Below are 22,248 nucleotides of genomic sequence, written 5' to 3'. Positions count from 1 at the left end.
GCTGAGTGAACTGGGCCTCTTCTGTCTGGAGAAGGTCCAGAGAGCATCTGATCAGTGTGTTCAAGTATCTGAAGAGATGGTTTAAAGAGGATGCAGCCAGACTTCTCACTGGTGCCCAAGATGAGAAGGAACTGACAAATTGATATGCAGGAATTTCTGATTGAACATGAGGAAAAATTTCTTTACTGTGAGAGTGACTGAGTTCTGGCACTGATTGCCTAGAGAGTTTATGGAGTTTCTCTCCTTGGAGATCTGCAAAGGCCACACGAACATGGCTCCGAGCAACCTGCTGTAGGTGGCACTGCTTGAACAGTGGGATGGGACCAGATGACCTCTAAGAGTTCTCTTCCAACCTTAGCAATTCTGTCATTTTGTGAAATGCGGTGTTCTCACTACCAAAATCTGTCACAGGGAGTTGAACTGTGTGTTCTTAGCCGAAAAATGGTCAGGAAATGGTTTAGTTAGCTCACATCACTTCATTGGAAGTGCTACTTGTTAATTTGAGTTTGACTTAAATGAATAGTTGTGGCTTGCAAAAAATATATGGTGGAAACGTCATATTATCAAGAGTAATGAAGTGAAGAGACAAAGGTTTATTCTTGTATTAATTTTCAAGGATCTATCATCACAACTTATAGAAGTAGCCGGGACAGTTAAGATCCCAGAGCCATACATTGCCATAGCTGTTTACATCATGCTTGATGACTGTCACCTAAGTTTTCAAATAGTCAAGTCAGTATTCCTTTGACTAATCCGTAACACAAAGCTTTATAAAATAAAGCGTGATCTCATTAAAAGGCAATCACTTTTATTTTGAAGTTAAGAGAATTGAACAAGTTCATTGCTGAATAATTCTGTTTACTGCTTTTAATAGCTTGGAGCTCTTAGTGTTAACTACTTCTAATGGGTTTGATGATACTTGAATTTGGAGTAGTTAACATTGGGTCAGTTTTGTGTTGTACATTAAACTACTACTAAATTTAAGGAGACTAAATTTAAGGAGATAAGTATTCTTAAATATTTAAATCTTTAAATATATATTTAAATATATATTTAAATATTCTTAAATAGGATTTTAGGTACGTTATTAATAATATCCTTTAAATAACTTATGAGTTGTGGTTAATACGTTCTCATAAGAATAACTAACTAATCATACATGAATTATTAAAATACTAAATACTAAAACTGAGCCTTGTGGTAATATGATGTAGTAATGATGCTTCAATTTGCTGGCTTGTACTTTGTAGGGACTTTCAGTATCTTTCAAATTGGTTTGGGTAAAAGAAAATAAATAATTGAACAAACTGAAAAAATGTTCTTCCTGGAGAAATGAAGCCCAAATTTATGAAAGGACCGAAGCAATTGCTTAAGTTTTATCAGTATTTTCTCTAGAAAACTATGTGCAAGGGTTTAAAATTGCATACCCATTTGGAAATGCCTGGAAATGTCTTGATAGAAAAGAAAAGCAGTATTTGTATTCTACTTAAGAGTTAAAGTCAAAAGGTTGGGGCAGTTTTCCTCTTTTGTTTTCAAATCCAATCATAAAATAGTTTGGATTGGAAGGGACCTTTAAGATCATCTAGTTTCCACCCCCCTGCTATAGTCAGGGACACCTCCCACTAGACCAGGTTGCTCAAAGCCCCATCCATCCTGGCCTTGAATACTTCCAGGCGGGGGCATTCACAACCTCTCTGGGCAACCTGTTCCAAAGTCTCATCATTCTCACAGTAAATAATTTCTTCCTAATGTTTAGTCTAAACCTCTTCCAGTCTAACACCATTTCACCTCATCCTGTCACCACATGCCCTTATAAAAAGTCCCTCCCCAGATTTCCTCTAGGCTATCTTCAGGTACTGGAAGGCCACTATAAGGTGCCCCGGGAGCCTTCTCTTCTCCAGGCTGAAGAGCCCCTATTCTCTCAACCTGTCCCCCCTGGGGAGATGCTCCAGCCCTCTGATCATCTTCATGGCCTCCTCTGGACCTGCTCCAGCAGCCCCATGTCCTTCTTGTGTTGGAGGCTACAGAATTGGATACAGTACTCCACATGGAGTTTCATGAGAGCAGAGTAGAGGGGCAGAATCACCTCCTTTTACCTGCTGGTAACGCTTCTCTTGATGCAATCCAGGATACAATTGGCCGCCTGGGCTGCAAGCTCACGTTGCCGGCTAATGTTGAGTCTTTCATCAACTATCAAAAAGATTTGGTAATTTGATAGACACATAGCCATTTACTGCCTCTAGTACCACTGATAGTGAATAATTTAAAACAAGTCTTTTATGACCTGGTGACTGGTGAACGTGTTAATGTATAACAAATCTGTTGAAATTAATGGCAGATGTCAGAAGCGCAGTACAAAACAAGCTAGTTTTGCAAGTTTTCTAGCCTTTTGTTCTTGTCGCATTTGTGTGGGTTTCGCAGCTGCTCCATGTTCTAGTTACTAAACAGAAGTTAGAAGATATTAAACCAATGTAATGACAAGCTTGGTCTTAACTGCTCCTTAACTGTGGGAAGGAGAGAGGAGCAGTGTGTAGGGGCCTGATAAAGCATGCAAAATGATATATACGTGGGGTTTGTGTTTGCGTGACTTACTATACAAATTAGTATCTTTGTACCTCTTTGCTAAATATGTGGTTTACTGTGTGAACTAGGTTTTGTTTGCTAGGGTATTTTTTCAGTGAATGACAGTGCAGTTTCTGTCACTTGAATAGACTTGAAAATACCTCAGCTTTATGTAGAAAATGGAAAACTTGTGATTAAAGACTTGCATCTTTTCTGAGATGGTTGTGATTCTGTCTTATTGCCAAAATGAATGTTTTACTTGCTTTGTAACATAGCCTGAAGACAAAAACAAGAACCATAGTGTAAAAATAGAATCAAGTGTTTTGTGTACTGGTGCTTTGCATATTGATCACTGAATGCATTGATAGCAGTTTAATTTTTAATATGTCGACTCTTATGCTGTGGGATTTAAATAGTCTTCCTCAGCATGAAAGTGCACAATTTGGAGTTACAAAGTTGTTTTAAGTACTGTTGGTTTTATACCCTGCTATCAACGGCAATGTGAGCATTGTATTTCAAACACAAACCCTGCAGGGTGTGGGGAGAAATAAATCCCCTTGTATTTACTTTTTGCTAGCACATAGGATTTTTGACTTTTATGACATATACCTCACTTTGTTAGATTCTGTAAATCTACCCACACTACATATTAGCAGGCATTTGTTGCAAGGAGACTTCTTCCTCCTTCCACATAACTGAATTTATAAGCTAACCAATTCTGCCACTTTGTGGATAATAGAAGTACATACAGAATATCTTATTTTTTGCTTTGAGAGCTGATGATCATCGACTTCTCGTTTCTCTTTTTTTGTGTACCAATTCTACTGTTTCATTTTTAACTTTTATTTAGTGAGCTCTTTTTTCCCCACTTTACTCTGTGTTTTGGGGTGGGATTATGGTATAACAAAGAACAGGCATGTATCCAAATGATACTTCTGTTTTTGTAAAATCAGTAATACACTGAGTACACCTTTAACATATGGCACGTAGCTATCTTCTTATGTTGAAAAATAGCTTATTTTTGAAGATCAAAATGAAGTAATCTGATCTATTTGCCTTTATAATTTCATATAATACTTTTCCCCTGTTGTCTTGAAAATGTTATTCAATGGTGATTGACTAGGCAGCATATTTAGGAGTTCTATTTTGTTTTGGTTAGTTAGCAAGAGAAAAGGGTTTTCAGTACTCTTGATCTGCTGCTGAAGTGAGTACTTCACTCATGCAAGATTTGATTCCTTTAAATTTTTTTTTGTTGAAGCTGTATGATGCACTCTGAGTCCCAACTTGCAATTGAGATACAATTGCATGTTTCCTGCTGCTGCATTTGGTATTGAGAGAGAACTGAAGTGCAGAGTTCTACTGCCCTGGGATTTCAGATTACTGTGAAACCTGTCTCTATTGTCTGATTAGTTGTTTTCTCTGTACATTAATGATTTTTACAGAGCTATGAGCCACATAATGACCAACTGTCACATTCATGGGCATAAATCAATCTCTAGGTCTTTAAGCCTTCTCATATGGCAGGCTTTCCACATTAGTAATGATCATGATTTGTCTGTCTCCTATGGGAAATTTACATCTGTCGACATTTGTTAAGTCCTGCTACATAACTTGCAAGACCAAACATTCAGCCTCAACTACTTAAGGCAAGGCCAGATCAAGCCCTGGGCAGTCTGGTTTAGCTCTGCAATGATCCCTGTTCATGCTGGGGAGTTGGACTAGATAGTCTTTAAAAGTCCCTTCCAACTCTAAGGCTTCTGTGATTCTACTTATATTAGAGCAAGCTACTTGAGTGTCTTCTGATGTCAAAGGGTGGTGGTTATTCCTTGAGTCCTAAAAGATGTCTGACAGGAATCTACTTCAGGGGATTTTATAAGTGGCTGGGTTCCTCAAATCCTTAGTGTTTGGTGTGAATTTCTTCAGTATTGGAAAATTATGAGAAGGCAAACTTGAGTCGGTCTTTTGTCATTACAACATTACAAACAGTGAGTCAGCCTTTTTCTCTTTGTATATAAACATATAGAAAGTAGAATGTATTAGGGATATTATATTTTGTAAAAACAAACAATTAAAAAAACCAACTAGAACATCAAAACAAAACAACCAAAAAAAAAACACCACAAAACCTGGGAACTGGAATAATGTTCAGATGGCCCTGGTATTTGTTGCATCAGTGATGGCAGTGCTCCATTTTGTTTCTGTTCTCAGCTCTTGCCTTCCCAATACCACGTTTTGTTACCACTAATGTATGCTAGAACTCAGATGTTGAACATAAATTCTTTTCAGTGCCTTAGAGGCAGTTCTTCAAGTGATCATATTTGGAGAAGCATCATTTAGAATGTTGTTATGGAATGCAGATGGAGTTTAAGTAGCTGGTCCAGTTTGTATGATATACTGCCTTTATCCATATGGCCTTTCTAGAGACAGTTTTGGGAGGCATTGAAGAAGACTTTCTCTGCATGTGCCTCCTGCCTCTTCAGGCCTTTTCTTCATACAAGTAGATATTTTAAGTTGTTGCTGTTACCAGTAATTTGGAAGTAGCTCGTTTACAGCAGTATGGGAAAAACACAGCTGCTGCTTTGTTCCATCAGAATGGCTTTTGACTTTGTGCCGTTTGAAGACTTGAAATGGGGTCCATGGATATGGAATCTAGTCTAACATAGGACTTCAAACTTTTAAGTTTTGCTGTTTTATATGGTGGCTATTCTACATGTGAAAGCTTGAAGAAAGTCATAAGTATGCAGAAGGCAACTTTGGTAGGTTAACATTGCTCTTTGCATCTCTGGTAATGATTTGATCAGCTAATGTAACTACAGTAACTACGGACATATAATGATAATGTGAGGTTCTAGAAGTAGTTTTAATTACTTAAAAAGGAAACCTGTTACCAGTGTTTGTCATTCATCTAAGCATTTGATGCTGTGCTTTGTTAAAGCTGTGCAAAATTCTGAAGAACATAATACTTCATACTGCAGTAGACTAAAGGAAGGTAAAGATTAATTTAGAAGGCTGTTTGTTGTCATAATAATACACTCAAGATAATGGTCCATCTTTTTTTACTTAATATTTCCCTTAATTGGAACAACTAGCCTTCTTACATATTAGTGTAATAAACTTTATTCTTTGAATTTTCCATAATTAAATTCCACTCGGGAATACTATAATTTGCTATAATTATGATTTGATGTATGTTGTGACACAACCACAATCGAGATTTTTCTTAACTAATTTGAACAGATATTGGAAAAGACATGGTCTGCAGTAAAGAAAGAAAATCTTTTCAGTAGATTTCCAAATGGCTAGTTAAAGATGTCTATCATTTCTGTATCATTTCTAATACTTTCCCATAAGCAGTAGCACAAATTATATTAAAAGTACAGTTAAAAAAATACTTTTTTTTTTTTTTTGCAAGTTTAGGACTTCTATCAATATTTTCTACTGCTAATGTAACACTGGATTTTCTGTATATAATCATTTTCCTAGGAACTACTGGTCAAACTCTGACAAATGTGTTTCACAGTTAAACTTTTTCTTGGCTTCTGTAGTTGTTGTGTTTGGGTTTTTTTAGGGGTAAGATGGAGAAGTGGCATTGTGAGTGTGTACGCAATGAGGAGGAAGAATTTGTGCTTTTGGAGAAGTACAGCTGCTTTAGAACTATGCCCACTATGTTTTGGGGTTGCATAACAGTACCTCATTTTAGCAATAACATCAGCATACATTAAAATCATATTGTAGAATTTAAAATAAAAAAAATCTATTGGAAACATTGCTTTCTTCTATAAAGGGACTTCTTTATTTGCACAGGGATCGAGAAGCAAAATATGTGGAATAAAGTACTGTGCACAATACTTGCATTATGCCATCAGTGTCACAAAATGTATTGTTCTTAATAAGGTAACTGAAATTTCTGGGGAGATAATATGATGAATTTGTTGTGCCATGGAAGAACTGCCTGCAAAAGCTCGCTTTCTGTCATCACTTGCTCACATAGTCCCACTTAAGGTGTTTCTTCAGAAGCACAAAACTGGTCTGTTCTTTTAATGGATGCCTCGCTCCTGGTGTTTTTTGTCAAAGCGGTTTGATGCAGGAAAGAAAATGTCTGATACTCTGCTCTTGACTGATTGCTGTCAGGCAGTTGGGATTTGTATGCTAGAAAAAGCTTGGCAAGAAATGTTCCTTGAGTTCAGTGTATCTGTGATGCTTTCAGTCCAGCCATTGTTTGTTGGGTTTTTGGGGATTGGAGGTGGGGTAGGAAGGGAAGGGTAAGAAGGCTTGAATGTAAGAAATGTATGGTACACATGGTATGGCAATTCATACTTTCATAGATCTTCATGTATTAGCTACAGAGTATAATTTGGCAGAGAAATAGGTATCTGAAGGAAAGTCCGTAGTCTTAAGAAACAAATACATGATGCCCTAGGCCAGGAGAGAGCTACCTAACTACCAAGAAAGCCTTTGGACTTATTTTTGCACCCTCCAACAAGTTTGTACTTCTTTTAACCCCAATTCCAATTTTAAATAAAACAAGCTGGGTCACTGAATGTTACATTGTATACTGACGTGCTAGTGTGATTTCACTGGTGAAGAGAGCTATAGCTTCTCTGAAATTCATTTTTGTAAAAGGGTGATAAAATTTCTGACATAGGCTGATTTGAAAGTAGTGTCTTAAGTGAAGTCTTAGTCACTGAAAAAGAACCTCGGTATGTGGATTGTGATGTAATTCTGTAAGTGGAATGTGGAAATAAATGCTGTTTTCTGAAATTAATCTATTTAAGTAGATGAAAATGTAATAGATTTTCTGAAATTGAAAATAAATAGCAAGTGAACTTACTTGCAAGTGGAGCAAGCATGTATTACATTAGGGATGAAATCCTTGTCTATACTGGGGGGTTGGAGCTAGATGATCTTAGATGGTCCCTTCTAACCCAAACCATTCATCGATTCTGTGAAACAGTGATCATGGCACGATTGGCATGATCCTAAATCCTTTTGGATTTAGCTAGCCATCATTTCTGTAAACCATGAAAATTCTAAAGGAATATTTTATAGTTATATAGACATCATACAAGACTGATTATAGAAGGGTGGTAAAAGCACATTTGGAAGGATAAGACTAGGAACACTGCTTTGTATATACCTGTACATACAATTCTGAAATCTTGTCAAGCTCCCAACTTAGAGATTTTGTAAATGTTTCGTAAAGCTACTTGGTCAAATGTAATTTACTCTTGGTGTGGAAGCATTTCACTGCTTGATAACTGTTGACAAAACTAATCTCTGCTGCACAGAGAAGACAGTAAATTGAATGCAGCTGTATAACCTAGAACTATTCCATAAAGGCATTAAAAGCATTGAGATGAGCACTTTTTCCTTCAGTTGTTGCTGTTTTGCTATAGTAATCAAAGTTGCTGCCTCAACTTATATTTTGGTCCACCTTTAAATGACACAAAATAGATTCATTTTTTTATGAGTGCTGGACTCCTATAGGTGGTAATATTAACTTACAAATCAATACAGATATACTCATGGCCCTACTCCTGAATATTCTTTCTGGCTGCTAGACCACAGTTTTAGATCCAGCTGATGTGGCTGCCAGCTTCTTCTGGCAGATGGAATCCTGGCAAAAAAAAAAAAAAAAAAAAAAAAAAAAAAAAAGCTATAGCATTACAAATTGCTGAGGGTTTCTTTCTCCCCCTTTTCTCATGCTGCCTGTCTTCTTCTACCCCATTACCTGTTCATAGTGGGAGAATATGTTACTGGACAGCAGTATTTGGGAGTCCTGTCTAATAGGTGTGCATCTATATGATTTAACTTCAAATAAAATCATTTTTGTCCTTCAAGCAAGTTGATTGTATTCAAGTGTTTAAGCAGCAGTGCTTGTAAATTATTATCTATAGTAAAAATGTTATGTTTGCAGGTTTACTGAGTTGAAGCACTTAAAATCTTGTATGTAGTCCTTTTTTCTGTAAAACATCAGTGCAGAATGCTAGTGCAACCTTTGTGCTTAAATATTAAAACATAAAGAATCAAAAACTTTGAAAATGGGTAAACTGAAGTTTTGCCTGAGCAAACAATATTTCCAAGTTAGAAGTCTATTAGTGATATAAAAAAGATCCAGGTAACATTACAATAAAAGCTATAATGTCTGAAGTCTGTAATACAAAATTACATCTCTTCAACTGTTAGTAGACTTTTCCATTGCTGCTTTCAGCATTTGCTTTTGTGCTGAAGTTAAATAAGTATATAGAACATCTAATGCTGTACTTTGCATAAATAATTATTAACAGGATTGTGAAATGATGCATGCATTTGACAAGAAGGGAGTCCAACTGGGAGAAAATAAGAATAAATCTGTAAAGCTAAGGATTAGAGTTGACAGAACAAATTTCCATTTCATAAGTATTGTACCTTATCATCGAAACATTTTTAAACACCCTAGTTTTATAGCACAAGTAGTTTGAGTTGTTTTATGTATTGGACCATATCAGATAACGGTAAATTCTAAAACATCATCTAGAAAATTTTTAGACTGTAATTTCTATATTTCTGTTATGTAGAAAACTCAAATACTTTAGAATCTGCAATTCTAAGCAGACTTCATTGCTGTATCAATTTTGACAACAATGTAAAAAATAAACAGGATTCCAGTAGCCAGAAATAACCAAACTTTAAAATAATAACATTTTCACTGGAGATACTGTTTAAAAAAAAAAAAAAAAAAAAAAAAATGTTACTTGCTGGTGTTGATAGCAATTAGGATATGGATTTTGTTCAGTTATTTCCATCTATCAACAGAGGAAAGAAATAAGAAATACAAGGCAGGAAATGGAAATGTGATTTAAGTCAAATGATATCACCAACGTTAAACTAATTTTTAAATAACTTTTACTATTGCTTAGGTTTCATGTTGTTCTTTTTTTCAGGTTTGCTCTTTGTGGAATGCTTTGGCTCGCATTTAAGCATGCATTTATTAGCTTCTATTTTTTCTCTGTTTCCTCACTCAAAACCAGCTTAAACAGTAGTGGATTAATTCTAAAAATCCTCTGTTCTTCAAAACCTGGAATTCGATGGATTCTGAAGGGAAATTTGTGGATTGTAACATAGGAGTGTTGTATTCTAAGTTTAAAATGACAGCAATCTTGAGGAATAACATTCAATGTGATAATTTTCAAAGGCGGCTGTGTGATTTATATCTGAATGACTTAGCAGTCTTAGAATATTTTGGTTTATATTTGGTGTTTTTTCTAAGTTTTACATTGTCTGAGAATCTCTTTCACCGCGTACTGGTTTTACTAATTTTCTCTACCTGCATATTGTTTGCTGCATTTCTTCTACCCTTTGGAAATGTAGAACTTGAAATGCAGGATTTATTAAGACTTCTAATCCTTTTTCTGGTGGTGTTCTTTTTCAGGATAACATTTTGTCATCTGCCTTTCCAAAGTAAATGGCTATATGTGGGCACTGAAAGAGGAAACATTCACATCGTCAATGTGGAATCATTTACTCTCTCAGGCTATGTCATCATGTGGAATAAAGCCATTGAACTGTGAGTGTAATCAAGAATTATCTATTGAGGGGAGAGAACAGAAGTGTCCTAAACGTTGTTAATATCAGATGCAGAAATTATATTCATACTTAATATTATTCTCAGCACATCAAGTATGTGGACAAAGTACATAAACATGTAAATAACTTCTATTCTCATGAAAGTGAAGTGATAATGTTAACATAAACATTAACATTAAGCCTGTAATGCTCTTACCACAATGCCTGGAATAGACATAAAAATCTACAATTATTAAAGCATTAGGAAAAATATGTTGTGGCTTATATTAGGCTGTGCAAGTCACTTTCTGCAGTTAGAGGGAAAGATAAGTCCATATGCAGATTTGTTTTTATATTTGTGAAAACTATTTCTGGTTTGACTTCAAGCTGTGATGCCCAGAACTCTGTAAAACATCAGCATGTCTTCAGGAATAATTAGCTTTAGTAATCCTTATAATATCTTCTACAGTGTAAAAAATGTGTATTCTGACGTTACTCATTTAAAATATAAATTTAAATAAGCCTATTCCAGGAAAAAAGTATAATTTTTTACAGCAATTATAGGGATATAAATATACTAAGTTCAAGAAATAGCTTTTATTTTTTTATTTTTTTCAGTGAGGAATTAATGAAAATGGAAAAATGAAAATGTTACATGAAACTGTATTATATTCTCTTGTCTTCAAATGTTCGAAGTGGAAGAAAGAGGAAAACAAAAATGTAGCTTTTCAGATAATTAGGGTTAAAGGAAGCAAAGCTTTATAGAAATAATAGGGTGGGTTTAGTTTTGCCTGTAATAACTATTGTTTTTGGAGATAGGTTGTGTTTAGATAATCTCCTGTGAGAATGCAGAAATACAACAGGATGGAAGTCAGCTGTATTCCAGTTTTTGAAGAAAAGAGGCAGATAGAGTGCATATTGTATGAAACACTACTGATGTTTTTGTTTTTTAAGTAATACGATGTTTTCCATGCTCAACTTCAAGAGGCTTTTTTAGGATTAATTAGCGTAGTAGGGTAATCTTGTTTTGCTGTGAGAGTGCATAAATATATACTTTTTTTATATTGCTTGTAATTATCTTATGAAATGCTATTTTGGACAGGTATTTCTTTTCTTTTAATTGGATTTGTTTATTGTTTAGGTCATCCAAATCTCACCCAGGTCCTATTGTCCACATTAGTGACAATCCAATGGATGAAGGAAAGGTAGGGTATAATTGTAGACTATTCAATAAACTGTTTTTTAAGTACGATTTTTTTTTTTTCTCAAATGTGAATACCACTTCTTTAAAAAGAAAGGATTCCTTAGCTGAGGACCATATTGGAAACATGAAGAAAAGCTTTGAAAATAGCATGAAACAAGATGCAGATACGACTGTAGGAAGTATTACTAGAATAGTTGAATGCATCCTGTAATCAGAAATGTTGGAAAAAAAAGCTGAAAATGTTTAATTGAAAAAATGCTTGAAATCAAAAGCAAGGTATGTTACTTATTTTGGTAAAAATTAAAATGTTACTAAACAAACTAAAACCTAAATGTTACTAAACAAACCTGTAACCTAAATGCAGAAGTTCCTTCTGAGTTACTAGAATAAAACTTCAGGTATTATTCTTTTCTCTGGGAGATCTCTTACAGGGATCACACAAAAATGACATGGATAACTTAAGTTCACAATGAAGGCTTCATGAATTAAATAAAAGAGAAGGCAAGGAGATTAGACTTAAACTCTTATTTTCTGTGCAGCGGCAATTACTGTGGTACCGCACTTTCTTTATAGAGAAAGGTTTTGCAAGACATGTTAATTCAGTGCTTTATTGGCTGTGTAGCCAAAGCCTGTTCTACTGTTTCTTTGTTTACACTGGGAGGAGACAGTTGTGCTAGAAAACAATTAAATTCTTGGAAATTCTCAGGAGTCTGTATAAAGTTATGCTTCCATTTGTGCTAGAATATGTTCTCTATTTTCGTCTTATCTATTTCCCAGGTGCCTTATTTCTGTAGTGTTGTTGCATGTTATAGAATCACTTATACATGATCAAGCGCAGACAGAAATATATACTATTCTGTAATTCAGTTTGTACTTCAGTCATGATTGCAAGACTGAGTCTGTGCTTCAGCCGTCAGACATCTTCTCTAAGTCATAGGAGGGAAGGGATCATATGGCTCTTCTATTCTTTGAAGGATCTGGGGCTTGTTTAGCTTTTCTGGCTCATATAATTATTTAGCAAATCAAACTGCAAATTCTGCTTGGGTCCTTTGGTCCACACTGAAGAGTAAACAGGAAGGGTTTTCCTTAACTTTCACAATGGGAGTTAAGTAGAATTTGCCAGAGGAATTTGAAAAGTAGTCAGTACACATCTCTTCCAAAAGTGCTTGGCCCATGACAGGAGTATGGTTATAATTTAGCCAGATATTCCACAGAGACCTTGATGCCACTTGAAACAAATTGATTAATGACTGCCCTCTGGAGTATTCAGGCAGAAGTGATTGAATGTATGGAGGAATTAATTTCTGAATGTCTATTTCTGTCAGTGTAATGGCTCAGATATATCAAAGCATGTTGAACTCGCAATTGTGAAGAACCTTGAATGAGAAACTGAAAATACTTTCTTTCTCCTGTTCCATGTGTGCAGTAGAAATACTATTTTTCTGCTTATTTTCTGTTGGTTTGACAAGTTCACAGTGGATAAAACTGAAGACATAAGGCAGTGATGGTATTGTCTCAACAGTGGTTTGAATAGTAGTTGTAAGCTTCTAACCTAGATGCACACAGATTAGCTGCAAAAAGAATTTCATGAGTACAGCTTTTCCATTCAGCTGAAACTCATTAAAGAAAGAATGTGTAGCTACTGGGTTTCTCTGCAGGGTTAGGTCTGAATCACATTCTAGAATAATGGACCATAGAACATGAAAGTAATGAAACTATGGTAACTTTAGGGAAGACTAGTGATCTATTTAGTTTGGTGTATTGTCTCCGCATTTTAATGCTTAAATATTGTCAATTAATGTTAAAGGCATATTGTTTTAGCAATCAAAATGTAGGGCAGTCTTTTAGAATGACCTTACTGTCCTCTTTCTAATATGAAAAGTATCCCTAAAAATATAGTGCCTGTGTAGTTGCAAGAACATCCTGTGTACTCATTTCTTAAAACTTTTAAAACCTAAACTTGCCCTGGTGCAGCTTGAGGCCATTTCCCCTCATCCTGTCACCAGTAATAAGAGACCAACCCCGTTCTCGCTGTAAGCACCTTTCAGATACTGGAAGAGAGCAATAAGGTCTCCCTTCAGCCTCCTTTTCCCCAGACTATACAGCCCCAGTTCCTTCAGTCTCTCCTTGTAGGGCATATTCTCCAAGCCCTTCACAAGCCTTGTTGCCCTTCTTTGGACCTGCTGCAGCACCTCAATGTCCTTTCTGTACTGAGGTGCCCAAAAGTGAACGCAGTACTTGAGGTGGGGCCTCACTAAAGCTGAGTACAGGGGCAGGATTACTTCCCTGCTCACTAGATACAGGATACACACAGGTTCTCTGTTACTTTCTTTTTGCAAAGGATTGCCAACTTTGAAAATCTTAATACTGAAAAAATTATCCATGTAAAATATCTAGGTACAGCAATAAACCATATTGATGTAGATCTCTGTAACAACAACGGCGTGTATTGGGAAGACAGTGTTTTCTTATACTATGAAGGGCGCTCCAATGGGCACCTCTGCACGCATAAGTTTATTGAATACCAAATACATCTGCAGACTTTATTCAATTCCTATATGTCCATGCTGAGGGAAAAAAAGGTTGAATTGAAGGCCTTCTGCTTGATGCTTGGAACTACTTTAACAATATTGTTGGAAAGATAGGCTCTCAGAGTAGATCCAGCTACTACGTAATAGCAAGCTGCATTACATTCTTCTACTATATCATGAGTGCCTAGTCTGTTGCTACTGCCTTATTTTGGCCTTGGTTTGTTTTCATTATGAGAAGTGCCACTTAAGATAGGAAAGCAAAACACTTAGATGCTCAGCTTGTTAGAGCAGTTATTATGAGCAATTTGAATCTTTGTTCCTTGCAGAAATGGCTTAGTTTTGCTTCTTGAAAAAGATGATTCCCTTTAATTTCTCTCTAACTTTCCTCTCAAAAACTAAAATTCTTTTTGTTTCTTTAGCCAATTATCTCTTTCTTTAGACAAATATCTCTATTTTGATTAACAGCTGGAGAAAGTTTATAGTAATGTTTTGTCTTAGAGACAATGAACCATTACCTAGAGCTTCAGGAAGGACAATGTGTTCTTCCAGCAAATCTAAGAATAAGAAATTCCACTGAGGAACACGTTCCACTGAGGAAGACATACATTAGCGAAGAAAATGTTCACCTTTAAACCCTGGTTTTCATTCTGAAAGGCGTACAGTTAGGAAGGAGCTTAATGTTGTGCGTTCTGGAACTCAAAGGGATTTCCAAGGACTATTTGGAAGATAAATACCTTTTTCTTTCCTAATGTTGAATGAATTTTAGTTATATTAGCATTGCATTAACTGAAAATTTGGGAGAGTGAAATCCAGCACAAGGTAAATCTCAAATATTGAAGTCAGCTTGTCACAGCTTGTCACTAATTTCTGTCATAATAATCACTTTGTAGTTACTTCAGCTAGTGTTATTCTTCATCTCTTTGGGACAAGATCTGCAGGCTATGTAAATGGCACTTTGCTCATCCCTATAACGGCAATATTTTTGCTTACTATTGCAGCTTCTGATTGGCTTTGAGTCTGGAACAGTGGTATTATGGGATCTGAAGTCAAAGAAGGCTGATTACAGATACACACATGATGAGGTAATATTTTTGTCTGTATTACATGTTAATAGAACATTATCCACAGTTCTAAGGATAACAATTCTTCTCTTGCCAGTGATTTAATAAATATAGGTCTCTTTGAAATGGTGAAAACTTGAAGCGTTCTCTATAAGAGACATGGGAATCTTCTCTCTGAAGAAGTGTTTGCTGTCTGAAGTTTGTTGTAATGAATGGTGGAATTTCTCTGCCAATTTCTAAGGGGGTGAACCTTCCAGCTCTTTTCTCTTTGGTTGAAAGAGTGTGACTTTCACCTACATTAACTGCCTGAGTCTTCAGTTGAAATAAAATGACTTAGCAATTGTTGTAATTTGGAACTTCTCTCATATTCTGAAAATTGGAGGGAAAAGAAACCACTAAATTTCTTTCACTAAGAGGGTGATGAGGCATTGGCATGAGCTCTGGATGAGAAGCTGTGGATGCCCCATTCCTGGAGGCCATCAAGGCCAGGGTGAATGGGGCTCTGGGCAGCCTGACCTCATGGGTGGAAACTCTGTCCACTGCAGAGGGTTGGAACTAGCTGGTTTTTAAGGCTCCTTCCAACCCAAGCCATTCTGTGATTCTGACTTGAGAATGTCGAAATGAATACATCTGCTTACCATATTTGTTATTTTTTTTCTCTGACAGTGAGGTAATAAAGTACCTGAGGTCAAATCCTTTGGTTAATGAGTTCTCATTAGTGAGAATCAATGTATGATATGATTGCCTTAATTAAAATAACAGCAATAAAAAATAATAGTAATTCATTGGCCCTTTAAATTTTTCTTAAAAGTTGAAGTGCGGCCTATGAGTTTAGATTGCTCTTTAAGAAAAAATATCTCTTTGAACAAAGAATTAATGTGTGCACTTGGTTCTCATCTGTTCACTGTTGAATAACAAATGATTTCTTCAGTGGGCAAATTATATAAATCTGATCTTCTAAAAGAAAGATAGAATAATGGCCCCTTTTTGAAGTTGGATTTGATGCAGTTTGCACAGTTTCAACTTTTGTATCTCTGCATCATTGCTTCTTGATAAAAGTTCTTTTGAATATGGAACTGACAATCAGGAAAGCAAGAGCAAATTTGTTCAGTCTTGGCATATTTGAAATTTCCTAGTGTGTGGCTTCTTCATACATAGGAAATGCTGTCTTGTGAGAAGTCTTCCTTCTTCCTGACTAAACTGCAAAATAAGCTCCTAAAGTGTGTCACAGAGGGAACATGTTTGGTCAATCAGGCTTGCATATTAGCACTGTGAAAATATTTTTCTGTCTTTAACCCTATTGAGAATAGGTATGCTTCTGATAATATTAGTTAATTGTGTAGTTATAATTAAATTCAGTCACCCATCACTGAGAAAGTGAAGCCTAAGTCTACACCTGTTCAAAAATCCCTGTGCTCCATCTAGGCTGTGATCTTTGTTGTTGCTGGGAGTTACAGCAGAGCTTGGTGCTGCAGCACAGTTACACGTGCCTCTGTCATGGAATGGAGCAGGTTTCTCTCTACCTGTGCAGTGTTTTTCTAAGAGAAATGTGTGGACTTCATAGCATTGCTATATTTTGAGTGCAGCTGGGTGTTAATTGGTGCCTAGACTTCATCAGATGTCAAAAACGGGACTGTTGAACACATTTATACTGTGAAGGGTATTTAAAAACTCTGCTGTTGGATTGCTTTTCTCTGCTCTTATTGCTTTTTAGTTGAAATTAGTCTTCAAAAACACTTTGGGGGTAGTGCAATCTACCACTATCTTTAATGAAACTTTTTGACTCAAAATTTCACAAGTGTCCAGGGGTCCAAATGCTATCCTTTGACTATCTTATTCTAATCACAAACGATGATACCAACCTTCCTGCATGATCAGAGGTTTGTGGCAAAATAGCTGTGCTACTTCCATGGGGAAAAAAAGCCCTGAATCTTATTACAGCCTTTTAAACTTTCTGTTTGGCTCTGTTCAGAATTCTCTGACAATTAAAGAGGCTCTCTTTGAAGCGAATTCCAATGTTGTCATATGGCAGGTTAATTTATTGCCTAAATGCTAGGTCACTGGAACGCCATCCATGTTTTCTTGTCTGAAAATGCATGCCTACCCATCTCTCTACCCTGATAATTGCAGCACAAAAGTAGGAGCACTCACTCCAAGGAAAGGAATGCTTAAGGGATGGGTAACAACACCACCATTGCAGAATGCAGTTTTAACCATATTTCTGCTTAACGATGGTTGGAGTAGGCAGCTTTAAATCATGGTTAGTGCTGGTAGTCAAAGTATTGTCCCCTACGTAATATTCCAATTTATAACAGGGAATTTAGTTAAAATTTATTCTTGATCTTTTTTTTTAATCACAATTATTATCATCCTAAACTATAAGATGTATATACTTTTCATTTTGGTAACAATCTAATACAAAGACAACTCTTTAGAGAATTTGTAAGAGTGCATGAATGTAACATTCAGAAATTGGAAGACGTGATGCAATAAAACTGCAGCTTTAAAGGAACTTGTCTAAGAAAGTTTTCTGCTAGCCTTTCCTGCAAACACACTTCTTTTTTCTTTTAGACAAACTTATTGGAAAAAAAGACTGAATTATTTTTGCATCATTTTAAAGTCTTTTATGTCCAAACACTGGAGACATGTTTTTAAGCAGTTTTTTTCTTTATGGAGTACAGTTCATCAAGCAGATGTTTCCCTTTCTACATTTACAGTCATGAAAGAAGTAAAACAAATGTCTCAAATGTAAGTTGGTTTGTAACAACAACAACAAAATGAAATGGAACCTTTAAAATAACTTGTTTCAGTTATCAGTAAGTCTGTTCTTCAAGTATTTTGTTTGTCCTGATTTAAATTAAGCTTTGATAGCATTAACTCAACGGGCGTATTACTGACTACTATTTTTAGGTTCAATCTTCTTGTACATGACTGTAAGAGATTATTTTGGAGCAATAAAAAGATGTTGAATTAGCCTGTGGGATTTAAAAATAAATGAAACAAAAACTGATTGAGGGGAGCACAACCTTGACACATGACTTGTCAGAAACCAAAGCATGTCTGTGCAGTCTTCATGTTTTGCACATTCTGTTGCATCAAAATGAGCTCCATGAGATGCTGGAGATTATGCTACAGCTGGTTACACAGGATCACAGAGTCTTAGTGGTTGGAAGGAACCTCTGGAGAGCATCTAGTCCAACTCTCTGCTAAAGCAGGTTCCTTACACAGTTAGACAGGAAAGCATCCAAGAAGGTTTTCAATATCTCAATAGAAGGAGACTCTCTCTGGACATCTTGTTCCAGTGCCTTGTTACCCTCACTGTAAAGATTTTTCTCATGTTCAGATGTAATTTCTTATGTTCCAGTTTGTGCCTGTTGCCACCTTGTCCTGTTGCTGTACAACACCAAAAAGAGCCTGGCCACATCCTCTTGTCTCCCATCCTTTAAATATTTATAAGCATTAATGAGATCCCTCTCTGTCTTCTCCAGGTTAAACAGTCCTAATTCTCTCAGGTTTCATATCTTGCTATTGCTCTTCAGGTTTGCAAAAGCTGTGAGTTGTGTAATAGTAGAAGAGTGCTCTGTACAAAAGTTTTTCACACTCTGCCCAGATAATTTGAATTATTTCTAAAATACGTAAAGTATCTATTATGTGTTAACTGCATCATTAGATTTAACCAGATGTTCTTTAAAATTTGTCAGTGAAATCCTAGAACCAAGGCACCATTATTCATTTTTAGAATACTTTCCATCTCATCAGTTCCTTGCAGAAATTGTGCTAGCAATTCTTTCTTCTCTGTGCTCAGTTTATTCAATCTCCAACATTCATAAACATTAATGCCATTTCCATAATAATAGATTGTTATAGATCCCTTTAGCTCGACCTTTTTTCAGGAAAAGTGTTTCCATTTCTCAGTTATTCTTCCTTTTATACAGATTGCCTCTCTGTTGATTCTAAGGATCTATTAATGCACAAATGCATCAAGAATGGCTTACACTGTGGTAATTGACTCCATATAGGAATCATTTTTATTTATTATATTGTACAACTTCCTAGTAAAGAGAGATTTTTCAGACGCTGTCTTTAGATACTCTATAATTTCAAACATGCTAATCCCTGACTTCGGTACTCTATTGGTAAATAATTTTATTTTCAAGATTACATTATATTTCTTTTATAATTTCTGTTTTTATTTGCTAATTAAATTCTTGCCTCAGACTGAATGAGCAAGATTTTGTCTCTAAGTAAATTCATATAAGATGTATAAGTTCCAAAGCTAAATATGTGCAGATATGATATTCGTATACTGTGTCTGTCTTCCACAGTGATTGCACTCAAAACAGGGAATAAGATTAAATTTGAGTAAGAAATGCCAGACTTAGTCTGCAGCTATCCAGACCTATTACCATTTTCAATTGAATCAGTTTTTATTGAAGACTCCATGCTCATATAGTGCAGTCATTTTCGTCTTTCATTGAGTCTTTGGATTCTCCCAGTCATGTTGCTGGAAGCTATCTTGTTCTTCTGTATAACATTACGAAATGTGATGATCTAATCTCTGTAAAATCACTTTAGGCGAAACTATCTTACATCTGTCTTCTGTGATTTGCTCTTTACTAAGTAATTTACTGCCTGTGCTTCTGTTGGTTGGTAGGATTCCTTGCAGAGGAAATCCATATGTACGTAGGAAATTGAGTAAGTCTAAGGCCTGCTAACAGTTACAGACAGAATCTCTACTGAGGGTATGCATCCAAAAGATGGTATTGTACAGCATATTAGCGTTCACCTATTCAGCTCCGGCTTTCTGTTTACCTACAGTGTTGCCTCTGCCATAAGTATTAAGCAAATCAATTTTCTCAACAGAATCAAAGTTCCATGTTTCTAGCAGGTAATGCTTCTTTCTGTGCCATTTGAGTAATAGAGAAATGCTTGAAATTTTCATCGTTTATTGATATTTTCATGCTATAAGTAAAATTAAATAGAACTAAATATATTTTCATAATTTCATAATGTCTTCATCTACTGGCAGAGATACTGGAAGCAGAGATGGGAACCATCATTTAATCTTACCAGTTAATCTCTTTGCTTTATCTGAGCTTACGTAAAGGCAGCAAGGAGGTTTCACTGTATCAGGTTTTTCTGCAGTAGGGTTTCATGCGCAGTGGCTAATTGTTCCCTTCTTAATTTTATTAATTTTATTTACATAAAGACATTTCTGTATTTGTGATAAAATTTACTAGTAGCTTCCTCAAAATTGCTGAATCAAAATGCTTACGCTAATATTTTGTTTTCATCATCTAAAGCTGAAATGTTTAATTTCTTCTGAAAAATCTTATAGATCATTACTTCAATTCTTGTTATTCTTGTTTTACTTGTGTTTTCAGCTGCTGTTTGCTCTTGTGCACATCCATATAGGAATCTCAAAATTATATGTAAAGCTTTAAGTTAATAATTTCATCAAGATGATCTTAGTATGGGCATTTTGCTCAATACTTAAACATGTTATTACAATGAAGGCTGCTTACATGATGGAGAAAGTCTGAAAGAATTACTGTAGCACTGAAATCTTAGTATATACTAAGTGCAATATGATTTAATTAATACTTTCTCTAATTTTGTTTTGCGGCATTATGTCATCAAGGAAGGAGCAAGGGCAAAATAATACTAAAATACTAGTCTTATGTGGTTTTGTTTTTTATCTTTTTTCTTGCATAGGCTATCCACTCTGTGGCTTGGCATCATGAAGGAAAACAGTTTATTTGTAGTCACTCAGATGGTACTTTGACCATATGGAACGTAAAATCTCCCACCAAACCATTCCAGACAATCACTCCACATGGTAAGTTTGGAAATGCTTGACAGCTCTTAGGACCCAACGAGATCTTAACTTTAATGGAAGCATTTTAAAAGCCATGTATTAAATTTTGCAGTGAAAGTAAATTTTTTGTCATATCAAGTTCTGATAGATTTCATATGAAAAAAAACAAACACCTACACAAAACTTAGTTTTTGTGAAATGGGAGTTGAAATCAATGCAAGGATATCTGAATCTCTGAACTTTAGGTTGACTTTTACACAGTGACATTGATCATGAAGTTAGCTCTCCAAAATATGAAAAAGTTTCTTTTTTGCTTAACATTGCAATCCCAGATGTTGTTTAAAATGTGCATTACTAAAAATAAATAAGCATCTGTTACACGATTAAACGTATCACCATAGAAATTCTTTGAAAGATTTGTAACAGAGTAAGACTAGCATCTGGTAATTTGTTCACACTTCTCAGGTAATTCTGTGTTAATTTTAGTTTAAGAGGTTAACATTATGTGTTGTGCTGTGAAATATGCTTCTGCTCTTTAAAGAAATTGTATGCAAATGTGAGGTCTGCTTGTTGTATGTGTTTAAGTCATGTTTTATCAGCTCGTTTACCTCAGGACTCATAAGTGTGAATGCAGTGGTGGAGATATCTCTGAGGTTAGTTATGCATCCTGGTTTACTTGTCTGAGACTCCAGCAAGTCCCTGCTTACTACAATGGTTGAGGATCAGAGTAGAGAAAAGAAGCTTTTGCTTTTAGTTTCCTTGTTATCCTATATTATTTTGGTATTGGGCTGCAAATTAAGTTTTCTGCAGAATTTTACAGTTGCATCAACTTTTATTAGTGTGCAGTTAGAACTCGTGTATTTACACCATACTTAAAATTTTCCATGGAGTTTGTAAAAATTAAATATGAAGCTTTAGTTGCTAATAATGACAAGTACAGAAAGAATGACCCTTCATTTTCAAACTCAAGTGTTAGCTCTTAAGGATATTGCTCATAATAAACTTCAACTTCTAAGCTGAGCAATTTTAATTGCAAAACAGTAGACATGAGATACATCACTCTGCTATTTCAAATTACTGTAAAATTACTTTGAGGATTATATTTTTGATAGCCTGTGTTTCACAACACTCAAAAGCTATGAAGTATATATATATAAATATTTCATGTGATGTGACAGTTTTAACAATCTTTTTATGGTATTTCAAGGCATATTCTATCACTGCCACGTGTTCAATATATGTTTGTATGAATGTTCTACTTTGTAAGTTGCAAAGTGAATTTCATAATTTGTCATCATGATATGGAGTGGTAAGATTAATATAAGAAAAAAAAATCTCTTTAGGAAAGCAGCTGAAGGATGGAAAGAAGCCAGAGCCCTGCAAGCCTATTCTTAAGGTGGAATATAAAACAACTAGAGCTGGGTAAGACTTGTTTTCTGTATGAAGCTTACATACGTAAAATAAATTCTCTCTAACAATGTCCTTTGTTTCCCAGTTGCTGGGACGTGTATCCTGGTGGCACTGAGC

The 22,248-nt window shown here is 35.5% G+C and overlaps 1 protein-coding gene across 7 annotated transcripts in view; it reads left to right on the top strand.

Moving 5' to 3' along the window:
- Positions 1-22,248, top strand: part of STXBP5 (syntaxin binding protein 5) — a 100,885-nt gene that overhangs the window by 30,060 nt on the left and 48,577 nt on the right. For all 7 annotated transcript variants that reach the window (XM_048935421.1, XM_048935419.1, XM_048935415.1 and 4 more), the window contains exons 5-9: positions 9,974-10,108; positions 11,249-11,312; positions 14,841-14,924; positions 20,619-20,742; positions 22,065-22,143. In XM_048935421.1, coding sequence (XP_048791378.1) covers positions 9,974-10,108; positions 11,249-11,312; positions 14,841-14,924; positions 20,619-20,742; positions 22,065-22,143 — 486 coding nt within the window. The remainder of the gene's footprint in view (positions 1-9,973; positions 10,109-11,248; positions 11,313-14,840; positions 14,925-20,618; positions 20,743-22,064; positions 22,144-22,248) is intronic.

Source organism: Lagopus muta, chromosome 2, assembly GCF_023343835.1.
Source record: "Lagopus muta isolate bLagMut1 chromosome 2, bLagMut1 primary, whole genome shotgun sequence".
NCBI lineage: Eukaryota > Metazoa > Chordata > Aves > Galliformes > Phasianidae > Lagopus > Lagopus muta.
The sequence above is the reverse complement of the archived record's forward strand: the minus strand, read 5'-3'. Positions and strand labels throughout refer to the sequence as shown.